Here is a 16,102-nt window from a genome sequence, read left to right on the forward strand (position 1 = left end):
GCAACCTGATCTAGTAAATGTGTATGTTTGGTGGCCCTGCTAGGCAGGGGGGTTGGAACTACATGATCCTTGAGGTCCCTTCCAACCCGGGTAATTCTGTGATTCTGTGATTCTGTGATTCTGTGTGATTTCAAACAGTAACATGAAAAATGAGATTACAGTACAACTGCTAACGCTGAGAGACACTTTGGTGAGTACCGCTGGGTGCAGATATCAGGCGTTTCACCATGTTCCAGCTGCTTTCCCCTGACACGTGTAGTCAAGAGTTTGCTATGACCTACTGAGATTGAATTTTCCACGTGTTTGATTTATCCATGAGTATCGGCATTCCTTATAGATGGAAACTAAACACCCTCTATTGGACCGATAGAGCAGAATTATTCAAGTTCACTGAAATATTACAAAAAAAGGCTTCCTTTTTAGGAAAACTCAGCTATGGTAAAAATATCTACTACAGTGCACTGCACTGTAATAAATATTCAACATAAATTAATAATTTACAAGTACCTGAGCAAGTATACAGAGCACCATAGCACAGCACAGCACCAAAAGGCAGTAGCTCAAAACTCTTAAAAAATAATGCTGTTTTAAACATTAAAAAGTCTAAGTATTGTCATAAAAATGAACTCCAGCTGGAGTTGAAAGATAGTGCAAACTTCTGTCTTCACTTTTTATAATAAAGCTGTCCGATTTCCTCATCATTTCACATCAGCAGCAGCATTGCTGGACCTGGGTACCGGCGGTGGATGCTTGGGAGCTGGTCTGTGGGGAAGAGAACAGCAAATTGTTATTCAACCTTTTGTTAGGTCTCGGTGCCAGCGCCGTGCTTGAGTCATGACAATGGCAGCACCTCATGGTGAGAGATATCCAAGCTGATTTTGGGCAATACTGTGAGGCTGCACTGCTGAGACAGTCACCCTATGTACCACCACACATAGCCTACAGACGCACACATGCCATCACGATACAGAAGTGGCACAGCACCCTCCTCCTCAGAGCACAGGTGTTAAATGCTGCCTGGCCAGGTTCAGTGTTTCAGGTATTGTCCTTCATTTCTTTGGGTGCTCATCAATTTTGTGCCCCTTCAAAAATGCTACTTCACAGAGTAGCAGTTGGTGTGAAACAATGGAAGAACTCAGATGGAGGTGTTGTTACTTCCAGGTTACCCTACTGGAAGACACAGCCAGGAGCTTAATCAAAGCACACACTCTAAGTCTTTTTGCTATATGTATTAGAAAACTAACTTGACTCTCTTTTCTGATCAGTGTTAAATGCCTCAGTAGAGGCTTAAAATAATACTTTTATCTTCCTTACAGATCACTGAATCCCACAGGAGTCACAGAATTGTAGGGGTTGGGAGGAACTTCTGGAGATCATCCAGTCCAGCTACAAGTATTTGTAGGAAATTTGGGGTAAGGAAGTAACAATTACTTTTATTTTTGTCCAAAAGCAATTGGAATTGCTGTATGAACAACAGTTAATATCAGTAAAGTCAGAAATTCTGGGTACAGAGAGAGTTGTATACAAGCTGTAAGGGGAAGCCATCCAAGACTAGATAATGATTTTGAGAGATGGAGAAAATGAAGATACTTATGAAATACTCTGTTAGAAGGTGGTAAATAATCTCCAGTTGGAGGAAAAACTGTAAAGGTGTTAACTAGATAATGCTCAGATAATGTGGTAATTCTGTCTTCCTCATAGAGCAATACCGTGGCACATGGTATTGTGTATGGTTATTCTGTATGGTAACTTTGGATAGTTGGGAATAGGAAAGCATGCTGTAGGAGAAATACAGTGGGATTGTGAGAGCTTCCTGTGCTGCTGACTACTGTCTATGTGTCCTTGTATTTACATGTATACTTAGATATTTGTAAATATACCAATATGCTTTTTCCTGTATAATGGAACCTCCTGCATTGCTCATCCTTTCATGTTGAGTGATACTACACTTCATTACCATTATGGAATGGATTGCCTTCTGATAGCTGTGAAATATAAAAGAACAACAAAATCTCTTTACAAGCAGTGCCTGCCTGTAAAATATATTTGATTTAGTGAAATAATCCATATACAGAACTTGCAAACTTGCATGCATTGTTGAGCCTTTAAATCTTGATTATACTTTTTTCCCTCTGCAGCTCTGGTAGGGATAATCATTTCACTTCTAGATTGATTTTTATTATTTTTAAATGCCAGGTTTTGCATGCATACAAATCTTTTGGTGAATATTTGGGATACTATTTTTGGATGATATAATGTTCTGCTGTAAAATGTGCAAGCAGAAAACTGCTTTTATTGGTGTCTGACTTTAAGAGCAATGTTGAGTTCTCAGCCTAATTCTGTAGGTGGGATGGCTCAACAGGACTTCTCTGCAAGAGGTTATTTCTTCTAGAAACTGAACTTACTGACTGCTTTCTCTTACAAGGAATAGAAAGAAGAAAATGGTCAGTCAGGCCTCTATATGTATCATAAATGCTCTCAGTCCTGCAGAAGTCAATGCAACTGTGCCAATATACTCCGGGTGGAAATCAGACTAATCCCTGGCTTTCCTATGAGCAAACAGATGTTTTGTGTGTACCACTCGGCAACAGCTACAGCTCCTCAGAGCATGGAGGATCTGCTCTAAGATATTTCAGACCTGTCAGTGCTGTGCTACAAGTCAAGCCGTGCGGAGGAGAAGAACCAACCTTGCAGGAGCAACGTGAGGCGGCGCTTTTGTGAGTCCAAGCCCTGGAGTGCACATGCTGTTATAACGAGCTTTGTTCAGGGGATCTGCTGGTAGAGGCTTCCGAGGAGGGCTTGGCTTGTGGTTTTCCTATAATAAAACAGAAACTTATATTAAAGCTGGTGTTACAGATATATCATATCCTTGCTCTAGCTCAGTGGTTAAGTTCAGCATAGTTGTAGACACATTTAGGTGAGCGTATTGTAACGTATTTCTAATAAGGAGGCATAGAAATCTTTCTATTTTAGGGATTTGGGGTTTTTATTATTTATATTAGAGATGCTGTGTGCATCAAGATTGGAATTTCAGATTATTTGGTGGCAAAGGAAGAACAACGTAGACTGAATACATACAAGAAGATATAGGGAAGAGCAGCGGGACTAGCAGTGACATTAAAATACAGATTTAGATGAGCATGGATGCAAACTGCTCAATTCCAGTTTGAACTGGGGACATCTGTGATTCTTTCGTTGTTGTTGTTTAGAGATGCTGCTGTGCTTTCTTTCCATTCAGTGGAATTACATGATTCATTAATAGGGAACAGAAGTCATGTGCTGACAGACATGAGCTCATGTCTCTTCTGTGTGGTCCCTGAAGCCATGCAAACAGGGCAGGGTGTCTACTTGTGGTCTTCATTAAGAAGAACTGGGATAGATTAACTGACTTGTTCAGGTCACACAAAGACTCTCCAACGTACCCCAAATCTCCAGATCCAGCTGCTATGGATCTCACCACGCTTTCTCTAAGAACAATGCACAGGGTAATGGTACTATTCACTGTTAGTTTGCTGTAACTGGTCGACCAGGAAGAAACAAAAGCTTACAGGCATAATTTAAAGATCCCTTGAAAAATGTAATCAAAACAGATCCTTAGAGGCATGAATTACTCATGAATAAAACACCACTTTTCACCATTTGTTTTGAACATCCCTTTGTTTTCTTACTTTGTGTTTTACTCCTTCAGAAAGGGAACACAGGGTGACTATCAGTAGGCATTCTAAGAATAAATTAAACCAAAAGAAAGCGGGGAATGAAACTTTCTGAGCAGCACAGAACAACCAAGGACTAACAAGACTCTATGATCTTAAGGTTGGAGAAGATCATGAAGATCATCTATTCCAACCACTGACCCATCACTGCCATACCCACTAAACCAGACCCCTCAGTGCCATGTTGGGTGTTTTTTTCAACCATTTCTTTGGAAGAAAGCTGGCTGGAATGGCTAACCCATGTCTGCTGAGTTTGGACATCTCATTGTCTGGACTTGGCCATGGAGTGAGCATCTTCCATGGCTGAACACAAAGGTAACCCTGAGTGCCTTACCCAAGTGTATTCTTTGGGTTCTCTTAGCTGAACACCTGATTTCATTCCTGACCGACCAAATGGGGCTAGGAGATTAATACTGACTGTGAACCTGGCCCCTCAATTAAGTATGCTTGTGTTGTGAAAGCACCTGAAAGAAGCAGCTGTTTATTAGTTTAGTTAAATATTAAATATTGTTAAATATTAAACTTGGCAACTGTTCATTTCCTGCTTCGTTTGTTTATTATTAAAACTATTTTAATTAAATCTTAAAGGGATTTTTACTTAGAAGTAAACAATTCATTGCTTTCTCGATGGCCACTAGAAGGGAAGAGACTCGTCTTACAGCTCACCTTGTACATTGTACCTTATCTACCCACTGCTCTCAGCCAGAGGCAGCAGGAAAGGAGCTTGTGTGCAAACACAGCTCTCAGAGGAGAGAAGCTGAAGAAGGCTGATATAAGCAACAGAAACACTGAATGGTTTGGGGTACTCTTCTTCAGCGGTGCATTGCAACACCAGGCACCTGGATGATCGATATAAATGGTGTAGCAATGATTTTTAAAGTATTTCCTCTTGCCCTGCTGGATATGGTTCCAAGCAATCGGTTCAGATGCAATACAATACTTCTGATAGCATCTACATAAATTAGACCCAAACTATTCTAAAGCTAATTTACATCCTCTAAACTTTGAGGGGGTAAATAACTAACTTGGGAAGAAAATGTTTTCTTCCCATGCAGTCATTTCTGTATCCCCAGAGTATAAAAAGCAGTTATTTCTGACAATCTTGAATTATAATTTTTGAAAGAATGTACTCCTGCTCGTTCTCTAAAGTTGCCTTGAGTTGATTCCATGTTTGTCATGCTTCTGTTTCATACAGCAACTGAAAATTGAAAACATTGTTATTTTGCTTGATGGAGTTGCAATTAATTTCAGCTGCTAAGCTGAAAAGCTGCTTTTGCAGCTTCGGCTCTGTCAGACTTTGGTATTCTGCTTTGTGGGATGTGTAGGAGTGGGCATGTACATAGGGAGAGGAATTTAGTGACTGCATTTGCTGTGGCTGGCTGGGGCAGATGTCCTGTCACAATGAGAACCAGTTCCTGTTCCCTGGAAAGCCCTTTCTCTATCTGTCCTCTGCTAGCGAGGGCTGGCTTCTACAGTGCTAGATGAGGTGTTCTTATTAGCAAACCATTTGATTAAGGAATTGAAAAGCATTTGTACTTAGAATACCAATTTTAACCAATGTGAAATATGCAGTATTCTAAGAAATGCAAGGAAGCAAAAAGCAAAACTGTCAGAGCTAAAGACACAAACAACACCAACCAGTACCAGTCCAGATCTCCCATAAACCCCATTTTTGAAATAATCAATATTATAAAATAAATGAATGACTAGCAGGGTGGAAAAAGGAAGAAGAAAAGCTTGAATACTTTGAAAAAATTAATAAACTGTCTCTACTTTTAAAAGTTGATTGAACACAAGTGATTCAATGTTCAGACATGCAAATTAAATTAAAACCTTCTACACTCTTTCTAGCTCTATAATGCCTGATTCCTTTCCTAAGAAACAGACATGCTACAAATGTGACCAAAAGAGAGAAGTTAAAGACAAGGAAAGGGCAATGTGATATAGACAGCTGCACAGACAACTCCATCTACCCTGAACACTGCCTTGAGATGCATCTTATTACAAACCAACTCTCCTGAAACTTTGGAAAGAAAGGTAGGTCTACATAGAATAAGTGTGGACAATCAGAAGTCTTTCTTTTGAGATCTGTGCTCTGTAATAACCCAACAAATCCCATGCCCTTTAGAAGAACTGAACTGCAAGCTAATATATATGTTTTGTTCCTGTGCAAGGAATTTGTCATTTGACTTCTGCAACTATATTATTACTTCTGTCACCTTCCTAACAGTCCGTATAGCTTCCCCTCCTGGTTAGGCAGGACAAGTCTGGCTGTGACACAGAACTTGTCTGTATTGCTGTGTCTTCTCAGTGGTGGAACGTTGGGATTGGTGCCTCCATTGGCAGAAACCAATATTGCCCTCCTAAGTACAATGGGATCTAAAGGCATTATTATTATCTACACCCTATTCCTACACTGCAAAAAGTACAAAGAAAAGACTATGGTTAAAGGCAAATGGGAAAGATGAGAGAACTACTTCATTCCTATTCATTATATGTGAATATTCACACACTCAAAGGAAATCTGTGGTTACCTGGGACAGCCTGAGCGTGGGGTTGGCAGGAAGGGGCCTTTCAGGCCCAGCTTGGTGGCAGGGTGGCTGGGGAAGGGGCGGCAGGACACGCTGTGGGGTCTTTGGCTGTGGCACATGGTGTGTCTTCACTGGGTCACTGATGTCAACAATCTGATAGGGCAGTGGACGCCTTGGGCCGTCTCTCTGCAGAAACAACCAACAGTTGTAAACACTGGGAGCTGATACAAGAATTACAGCTCTAAAAATCTGTGCTATTTATGACATATGTTACTTAGAAGTTATGAATCTCATTTAAGTGCTTACTTAAAGATGACTTACTTTTTGCATGTTTGTATTTTGTGGCTTCATGACGAGGTTTTTACTGAGAGATGCGGTACGAACGTGATTGGGCTTAGATGATCTAGAAGATCTCGCTGGGCTCACAGACCTGCAATACGAGCGTATATGTATTGAACACAACAGTCTGCTTCGTGGTGTTCTATTAAACAGCAATCTCTTTTCAGAATGAGATTTCACAAGGACTGGCTGACTTTTTACAGTAAACAAGGAAAGTAAAGATACTCTAGCGCTCCTGCAAGAATAAAAATAAATATTGATTTTTTGGAAACCAGTAGTCTGTTAAATTAGCTTCTGCAATCTGTGGCAATGCAGCTTTGTAATGCCCAAGAGACTCTTCTAATGAATCTAGCATTTAAACAGTAATGACCTCAAATATGAAAGTATTGGCTCACTTGACTGAGCGTAGATAAAAGGCCATGCGATGTAATGAAAGTGTTTGATGCAAATGGAAATAAATCTAGGTAAGACTTCCTTCAGTTCCAAATATTTTTGTCACAAAAAAGAGGTGCGCAGTCAAACCAAACCCCAGATTATTAACAACAATCGGTGACGTTTAACTGAATCAGAAAAGCACTGCTGATGACACTGGGTGAATGTTTTTAAGGCTGGATCTGCGTAAAGCACAGACAGACCATTCTCAGATGAACACTGAGATGAGATTTGCTGTGCTCACAGTTATTTGCTACTCCTATTTTTAAAGATAATAATAACAGGGAGCATAATTACAGAAACCAATCATACCTTAATTTCTCTATTGTCGTCTTCTTACTTGTAAACAGCAGTCTCATGAGAGTCTTCCTTTTCAGATACATGACTGACCCAGCAAAGGTAAGGCACAGAATGGTGATCAACACTCCTACAGTTAAACTCTTATTATCTGCAACAAAACACAGCCAGTTAACTTCTACCAAGAGCCATCTGTATTGAAATGTACCCTGTACTGCTGCGGCCCAGCCCTGGTGACTGCTGTTCCAGCTTGCTTTAAGCTGTGAAGTGCATTGCTGGGACCTAAGTGAGGCTTAGAAGAGATGCAGACCCTGGCTGGATGACTTCCAGCTGGAAGCAAGCCTTGTTTTTAGGAAGAGGTAAACAGCAGCTCTGATACTGATGGATGTGTGATATGATCGTCGTCTGGAGGAGGGGATGTTATGGTTCTGCAGGACTGCTGACCTAAAAGTGCACCCTCCCACAGCAAGAGATGCATCTTTAAACTTTGCTCTGGTAACCAGTCATCACTGTCTCAGCCTTATCCTGGTGGAATTTCGGCCAGCTGGCGCTCACCCTGCACCAGGGCAAGGAAACGCGGTCAGCAACAATGTGGGACCTGATGGGTGTGAAGTGCTGCAGAGCAACGCATCCCCCACTATTTCTAGAAGATGGATAAAATTATTACATTTAGATTATGCAATTTAAATTAATTAGCTTCTCTACTTAGCAATTCAATATTTAAGGCTTCTCAATAAGAAAAATACTCAGTCAAACACCTGGGTTTACTCCGAGTCAGCTGGGAGAAATCAGTTACTACTAAATGCTAATGAGACCACGTGCTGCATTTGACGAAGATAAATGCATTTTATTGAGCTAATTCTTTAGTAATTTGATTTGGAGATGTGCAAACTACTCAGATCATCCCAACCACCCTGTCAGGAGCTCATATTGAAATCCAAATGTCAAGGGGTAGAGAATTAGGTCCTCTAGCAATTTCCGTATTAGTTTATTCCTGTATTATTAAATGCAGTGCTGTCTTTAGAGAAAAATGGTTAAAATACCACGCTGTGAAAACAGCTTTCTGTTAAATTGAAGCATTGCCTTCTAAAACACAAACTAAAAGATAACCTGTATTTGTCTTCAGTTAGCATTGCCTATGCAGCACGTTATTATAATGTATTTGTAGCTCCCTAGATGCTTTGATACAAGATAAGCTGAAAAGGGAATATAATGCTTTAGAGCAAATCTGAGCAGAAGAACATCTAACACATGGGTAGTCACACTTGTTCAGTGCCTGAGCACCGCTCCTTTGCTATCTTACCAGCTGGTAGGTATTAAAAGAAATACCTTTCAGCAGAGGAATCACAATGTGCTGCTTTGTCATGGAAATGACAGTGATGTCATAAATCCAACATTGCAATTCAGTGCAGGATCTGGCGTGGAGAGAATACAATCCATTTTGGTTTTGGACGGCATATATTCATGTGAAAATGGGCAGATCACTTTCCAGCAAGTCTGAGGTTATATATGGATATGTGAGCAGGCTGCTGGCCCTGTCACTTGCTCAGACATAAATCAGAAATATCTCTATGGAAGTCACTAAAGTTACAGTACTGTGGAGAAAAATTGGCGAGTGATGATTATCAAATCCTATAAAACTGCACTACGTGTAGAAATAATTCCTTCCGAGGCCGGCCAGAGATGGAGGGAGATACTGATGCCAATGTTCTGCAGACTGAACAAGGGGAAGCTGAAATACAAATTACAGAACAATCACTTGTCCTATTGCTATCATATGGGAAGGGAATTTCTGCTTAACCTGCAGAAGCCTTCTACAAAATGTAGTTAAAGTCCGATACAATCACAAATCATCTTTGTTCCACAGTGCAGAAATATAGAAACAATAATGAAATCCTTCTAGAAGCACAGTATCGGGTATAGTTCTGATTCTTCCATGCACAGAAATGTTGCATGTCTCATCTTTGCGGTCTGCAGCTGTCTGTAGGCACAAACCACAGCAGTGCATGCAGTCAGGCTGTTCCATCCTGATGCCTTCAGGGGAATGTACCAAAGCACGGCACAGCTGTGGGTGAACCCAGGGCACAACAGTTCCCCAACCACGACAACAGGGCCCATGCACGGGAGCCAGCTCCCTGCTCTCGGCTTAGGCCAGTGCCATGTCCTGGTCATTTTGGGAAGGCTGGATGTGGCTCTTGGCAGCCTGGTCTGGTGGCTGGTGACCCTGCACATAGCAGGGGGTTGGAACTGGACGAGCACTGTGGGCCTTTGCAACCCAGGCCATTCTGTGATTCTATGATCTAACTCAACTTGATCATACATCTTGAAAAAAGAAAAGATAAGACTCACCACGATACCGTGCCTTTAGTTAAGCAAGAGGAGTGACGCACTCAGCTGCCTTTGGCTTTGCTTCACCAGATTTGCAAGTTGCTACCAATGCACTTAGAAAAAGCTGTTTTCCTGACTTCCCATCGCTCACTGCTCACAAGGTGACATTTTGCATTTTCATTCTTTATCTTGAAAGCAAGAGGTAAAGCGTGAATTATTACCCACCTGCTTGCCTGATGGGCCCACTGTCCACGCTGCCACCAAAGCCCGGCTTGTCGCAGTATGGGGGGGCCCAGTCAGCCTCACAGTGACAGTTCTTTTTGTTGTTGCAAACCTTCAAAAGAAAAGACAGACGGCCTAACATGAAAAGGATTCTGCTGTATAACTGGGAACAGCACTGGCCAACAGTGCCTCTTAATCAGCTGCTGACACATCTGAGCGAAATAAAGCTCATGACACAAAAGGGATGTACTGGTATTTTGCTCCTTGTCACAACTAGGATGGCACAAAGCGACTCCAAATACAAGGGGGAGGAAAAAACCCAGCGTTATTATTTATGTAGCAGGTAATAGTTTGAGTCGCATCAGCTGACAACTTCAATAACCACAATAAGGATAATCAGACACCTCTTAAATCTTATTCTCTCTTTGCCTCCAGCAGCAACATTATCTGTTTTCTAACTTCTGTTCCTTCTGCCTTCACAGGAAGAGGAGCTGCTCCGTGTTCTTAACACCATAAAGCTTTGTCAGCTCAACCTGATCCCTTCTATCCATCAAGGTCTCATGTCAGACCACACACTGATTTCTCTGCTGCTCAGACCCCAGCTCTGAGATGCAACAGTTGCTGGAAGAAGGTATGAAACCCAATGCAGGGCAGAGGAAACCCTCCCTTTGGTATCACATTTCCATGACCTATACAGACATATAGAATTACAGAATGATTGGAGTTGGAAGGGACTTCTAAAGGCCTGCAATTAATGGGGGAACCCACAGCTCCATCATGTGCTCAGAGCCCATCCCCTGACCTTGGGTGTCTGCAGGGATGGGGCACCTCCACCTCTCTGAGCAGCCTGTGCCTCGCCATCATTACAGTACAAAACCTCTTCCTTATATCCAATCTAATTCTCCCCTTCTTTAGTTTGAAACCATTTCTCCTTGTCCTGTCACAACAGACCCTGCTACGGGGCCTGTCCCCTTCTTTCTTTATGGCCCTTATGATCTGCTACCACCACGGGGAAAACACAACAGACAGATTTATAAGACACCACTTAGTTCATGGGAGCTCACGGATATGCATTTTCTGGCAAGGTCAGCTGGCAGGCTGTCAGAAAGACCATACTGGCTGCGTCTGCAGAGTATTAAACCATCATTCACATAGCTTAGCTTTGCTATGGTCATGCGAACTGCAAACAGAAATGATTTACTTTTCAAAAACATCAAGATGGTTGAAAATATCATTTGTTAAGTATTTTCTTTTTTAAATTACAGATCTACGGGAGTTCCCCTCCACAGTTCCACAAGGTCCTCCCTGGCTACTTGTGAGTCCCTGTAGGCTCTCCATCATGCAGGCATAAAGATGCCTCCCCCTAAGCTGATGGTTACCCCAGCATAATGGTAAGATGCAGCACCATCAATACTGCAGCTTTCAGAAGACTTTGCTCTTACGAGTTGATTTTTCACCCTCTCTCACCACACCATTCAACTCATCAGTATGTTTTTACTTCAGTACTTTTGGAAATAGTTTCTTTCAAATATCTTAATTCAAATGCATATTTTAGCTTTGCTGGGCCCACATAGATGCTGTCCTTTTTGAAATGTTAATGGAAACTCTTCATGAAGGAAGGTTAGGCAAAATTTCTTTGAAGATGACAAAATTCCTTTTTTTTTTTTTTTTATCACAGACTGTTAATTAAGAGCAAGATAATTACTAACTGATAAATAGCCCTTTGTTAAATAAAAATAATTTCACTTCTATTAGTTTATATGAGGGACACTGAAAATTGAAATACATAAGAAAAAAGAACTGCAATGACTTTGACTGATGTATTATTATTTCCTGGAGACTTTCAAGGCAAGGCTGGATCAGGCCTGGGCATCCTGGTCTAACTGTGGGTGTCCCTGTTCATTGCAGGGGAGCTGGACTAGATGACCTTTAAAGGTCCCTTCCGACTCTAAGGACTTTATGATTCTAGCCTATAATTACAAAGAATCATAGATCTCAAAGGCATTACATAAAATCATTTCTCATCCAGTGTTCACCGACACAAAAATAAAAGAGGGGGGAGGGTTCTTATAATGCTTACTCCACGTCCATGGCACTTTGTTGCACACTTATGCACACCAAAAACACTTGTATTCTGGCACCGGCGATTAAGGCAAATCTGCAAAGTAAGAAAAGAGGAATTTTACAAGGAGCAGAACTGCTGGTGGTCATCAAAGAAACCTTAAGGTTGGAAAAGACCACTAGGGATCCTCAAACCCAACCCCAGCCCACCCTACTATGCCCGCTGCCCACATCCCTGTTCTATTCTGGAACACCTTCAGAGATGGTGACCCCACTAGTCCCTGGGCAGCTGTGCCACTGCATCGCCACACTCCTTCTGAGATGTTGTTCCTAATATCTGACCTAAACTGTGCACTGCATCCCTCTCCAGCTCTGTGTATCTGTTCATCTGCCAATGGCTGCTTTAGCATTTACAAAGGTTTCCCAACACACATGCTGTGCTGACAGCATTCCATAGAGGAAAAGATAAGGACATCAGCCTTAGGTATTTTCTTCTCTGAAAGCCTTTCTTAGCCAACTAAACAAACTGGTGTCAAACAGCCATACACGAAGCATAATAACAACCTTCTAGGAAACAGAAGTAAACAAATAGCGTTTGTGAAGTACTCAGATACACAATTTTTTTGCTTTCCAATCTGGAAAATGTTACTCTGTCAATACGGATGAAAACTAGGGCAAAGCAAGATTAGCATCACCAAAGCAGTCAGATGACTGATGAGGATGTCAGTAATGAGAAGTTATCCTACTTCAAACCATAAACAAAGAAGAAATTAGGACTGGAATGACTGCTACTATCCTATATCGACTGAGAGTAAAAAAGAATTAAAACAAAATAAAACAAAAATCACTTCACAGTTCTGTTCCTCTTTAACTGCAGCTCAGTTCAGTAGTACTAAAAGTCAGTCACAATAATTAGCATTAAGCAGGGAAAAAGTGTTGAGGGAGACGACAGGGATGCTTAATCAGGGCACTCATCCCCTGGGGAGAAGGAAAAAGTGGAAAAGAAATTAGAGTGAATTGGCATCAACATGAAGGCATGGAGAGAATATGGGCTGATTACAGCAGCATTCACCATTCAAGTATTCAGAGAGCAGCAGCACACAGAATTCTGATCACATAAAAATGGCTGCATTGCAAATGGTGCATCTTCAGCTTAGAAAACTCAAGAATATTTAAATTCACATTCTTAATCCATAATACAAATGCACTAATGTCCTCAGAGTAAAACATACAATTTCCTAAGTATTAGCCTGTGCATTCTATGGTGTGTATGTGTATGATTAGATAGATTAGAAAGATTAAATACTCATTAGTAAAACAGAATGGGGTGCTTTCCCAGCACTGAATTCTCTTTGAAAATAAGATCTGTAACAGACTGGCTTAGAAATGTTGTGTAAGGGTTGTTTTCCTGCAACAGAACTGGAGTTGCAGGAGGGATGTGCACTTGAAGCAGCGTGGTGCTCCAACGTTATTCAGAAGCAGTCAGAAACTCAATGGCTTGTTTGAATCTACCACAGATTATCAAAGCACTTTTTCTCCTCTTTGCCATTTGGGGTGAAGAAATGTTCTCCATTTCAATGGCTCCTGGACTCTAACTTAACTGGACAGATACTTGGGGCTGTCCTAACGAAAATCAGTTATAAACTTAAGCAACTTGCAATGCATCTGTAAATCTGTAAGCCAGAAGAGCAGCCAGAAAAAGAGTGTAATCATCTGATGCAATGAGAATGGAAGAAAAAAGAAGAGCCCACCAATTTGTTTGTGAAAAAGAAACATTAAAATGAAATCTCAAAGCAAAACTCTATCAATTTAGTACAGAATACTTGAGGCATGAGGGCAGTGATGTTCTCCTTGTCCAAACGTATTTCAGGTCCTTACTTTTCCATCTTCACACTTGGTTCCTGACAGCACGAGACCAGGGTCAGGCATGTCATCCCCCAGGTACACGTGGGTGCCACGACACAGGATCTTGCCACCTTCCTGAAGAGGGATATTGGTTTCAATGGAAACAGCATTGGTACCAATTACGGGTCGATTGGCACCTCCTTGACACTGAATTTTGCCACATTTAGCATCTCTGAAGGAAAAAGACAAAACCAAACACCAGTTACATATTTGTAGAAGGCACAAACCCATTCCCACCACCATCACACCAGTTCCTGTGCTGGTGAGGAGAGGCCTTACCTGGGCTCACACTTGGCAAAGCTGCTCTTGGAGTCTTTGCCACAGTTGCCATATGGATCACCTGCAGAATTGACTCTCTCAAAGCAGATCCCAGGAGCGGGTTTGGCACCTGAAACAAAACCTAATCAGAACTTTCATCTCATACGAGGTGTTTTTAATAATTTTCTTTGAGCTCCACCGACGTTTTAGGGGAAGGAAGGATGTGATCTGCATGCTGATGAAGAGCAGCAGAGCCCTTGTGCTGGATCAGCATGCTAATGGAAGGGCCCGGACACGAGGCTTTTCCATGGCTCTTTGTCTCTCTTGGCAGTGCTGAGCAGCAGACAGTGCAGGACTGATTCTCTTTCTGAGTTTCTAGATGATGGCCCTCTAGTGAATCCTCCTAGGACACAAAAACTTTCAGCAAATGCCAAACCTAGTGAAGAAAGACACAGGCCAGCTGGGAAGTGAACTCCCTCTGTTTTACAGGAGTCCTTGTGATTCAAGCAACGGCCCAGAAGCTGAGGCCAATGGAAATAGTTGTCAAGAAAAGCCTTTTTAACCACAGTTCAGAACAACAAGAAATCAGAAAACAAATCTAGTTGCTAACAAGAGTGCTATGTGGACTGCAAGGCCATAAAACCATGATGCTTGACATGCCAGCTCGAGCTGATGTGTTGGGAGGAGGAAGGAATCCATGCCTGAGAGGAAAGACTGACCTGAAGGGAGGATCCTTCCTGCCATGGTGGTAGAACAAGGAATTTGGGAATATATTTGGGAAGACAGGCAGCATCTGGTTCTTATCTATTGCAGCCCTTTGTAACAGAGACATATCCAAGCAGCAAAGGAACTTCCCTGATGGGAGTAGTACTGGAAATGTTTGTGCAGACAGATTACTCATCCCTACATTTCAGATGTCAAAAGGTGCCTATTAGACAACGTGCTCTAATCTCTTAAGCAGAGATTCTCCTGTCCATCTTTTACTTTTCCTATTTCCTCCCCCCACATTGTCACCAACTACGGGACATCTTCCTGGGAAGCATCCGTTCATGTATCTGAAATGTCTAAGAGGTGAAGGATCAAGGATCTATCTTCATGCTTTGACTGTGCAGTGTTTAATTAGTCCCTGCATTAGAATTCCATTCCTTTAACATGAACGGTAGCTTTTGTTTCCATCAAATAATTGCTGCTCTTTAATGCGTTAGAGGGCCCTTGACTACCCCGTATTTTCTATCCATGAAATAATTCATTTCACAACTGGTTCATTGCCAAAAATTGCCATCTACTTCAATGCACAGATTTTCATCTGAGGAGACCAAAGTGGTGAGGATGTACATATATTAGCTAAAAATCTTAACACTTATCTGCTGGATACATTTGGTACTTTTGATAGATCAGCCAAACTGAAACAAGAACTAGCTGCAAATCTTGTGATAGCCTAAAGGGCTGAGAGAATACCATTGTCACAGTGCTCCCCAATCTTGAACAGAGGCAGAATTAATGTTCCATTTTTCAGGCATTTTGAGGCAGGTGTGTGTGCCTGAAACTGAGGATGCAATATAGAATCCATTTAAAGCATCCTAAAGATCTCATTGCAGGAAGCTTAAAAAAAAGGGGGGGTCCAATTCCTGAAGAACATACAAATATGGTTGTAAAACTCCCAGTTAGTGCGGCTCTTTTCACTAATAACTTGGAGATTAAAGCCTCAATTAATTATCTGCATTTCACAGTCAGAAGCTTGACTAATACTCCATACTGCCAAGCAGCAATCTAATGCTATTACGGACAAAAATATTAACATGTGGAGAGGCTTAAGATGGCACCCTCTTTTCAGTCTGAGATTTGTACACACTGAAACTGGAAAACCCCAAAAGGAGGGCACACAAGGACCAGAATGTGAGCTGCTGCTTCCCCGGAGAGAAGGAGAAGAGCCTGAAATTCCTCGGAAGATTATTATCAAGCTTGCTGAGTTCTGAATTTTTCTCCAATCTGGAACTGTTAAAGGGACTCGCACAG

The 16,102-nt window shown here is 41.6% G+C and overlaps 1 protein-coding gene and 1 long non-coding RNA gene across 4 annotated transcripts in view; one reads left to right on the forward strand and one right to left on the reverse strand.

Annotated features, from left to right (window-relative positions):
- LOC107316295 overlaps positions 1 to 16,102 on the forward strand; it is a 41,974-nt gene that overhangs the window by 9,929 nt on the left and 15,943 nt on the right. Inside the window, exons 2-4 of one of the 2 annotated variants that reach the window (XR_004307745.1) lie at positions 1,317 to 1,412; positions 2,426 to 10,493; positions 11,128 to 11,253. This is a non-coding gene — a long non-coding RNA (uncharacterized LOC107316295). Of the gene's footprint in view, positions 1 to 1,316; positions 1,413 to 2,425; positions 10,494 to 11,127; positions 12,159 to 16,102 lie in introns of those variants that run through there. The other variant, XR_001556265.2, reaches the window with a different exon arrangement.
- Positions 130 to 16,102, reverse strand: part of ADAM12 (ADAM metallopeptidase domain 12) — a 151,050-nt gene continuing 135,077 nt past the window's right edge. For both annotated transcript variants that reach the window (XM_015867592.2, XM_015867594.2), the window contains 9 exons: positions 14,108 to 14,216; positions 13,802 to 14,000; positions 11,943 to 12,020; positions 9,866 to 9,974; positions 7,328 to 7,463; positions 6,566 to 6,674; positions 6,248 to 6,430; positions 2,688 to 2,815; positions 130 to 762 (listed from right to left, as the gene is read on the reverse strand). In XM_015867592.2, coding sequence (XP_015723078.1) covers positions 699 to 762; positions 2,688 to 2,815; positions 6,248 to 6,430; positions 6,566 to 6,674; positions 7,328 to 7,463; positions 9,866 to 9,974; positions 11,943 to 12,020; positions 13,802 to 14,000; positions 14,108 to 14,216 — 1,115 coding nt within the window. In that variant the 3' untranslated portion in view covers positions 130 to 698. The remainder of the gene's footprint in view (positions 763 to 2,687; positions 2,816 to 6,247; positions 6,431 to 6,565; positions 6,675 to 7,327; positions 7,464 to 9,865; positions 9,975 to 11,942; positions 12,021 to 13,801; positions 14,001 to 14,107; positions 14,217 to 16,102) is intronic.

This window comes from Coturnix japonica, chromosome 6 (assembly GCF_001577835.2).
Source record: "Coturnix japonica isolate 7356 chromosome 6, Coturnix japonica 2.1, whole genome shotgun sequence".
In the NCBI taxonomy this organism is placed as follows: Eukaryota; Metazoa; Chordata; class Aves; order Galliformes; family Phasianidae; genus Coturnix; species Coturnix japonica.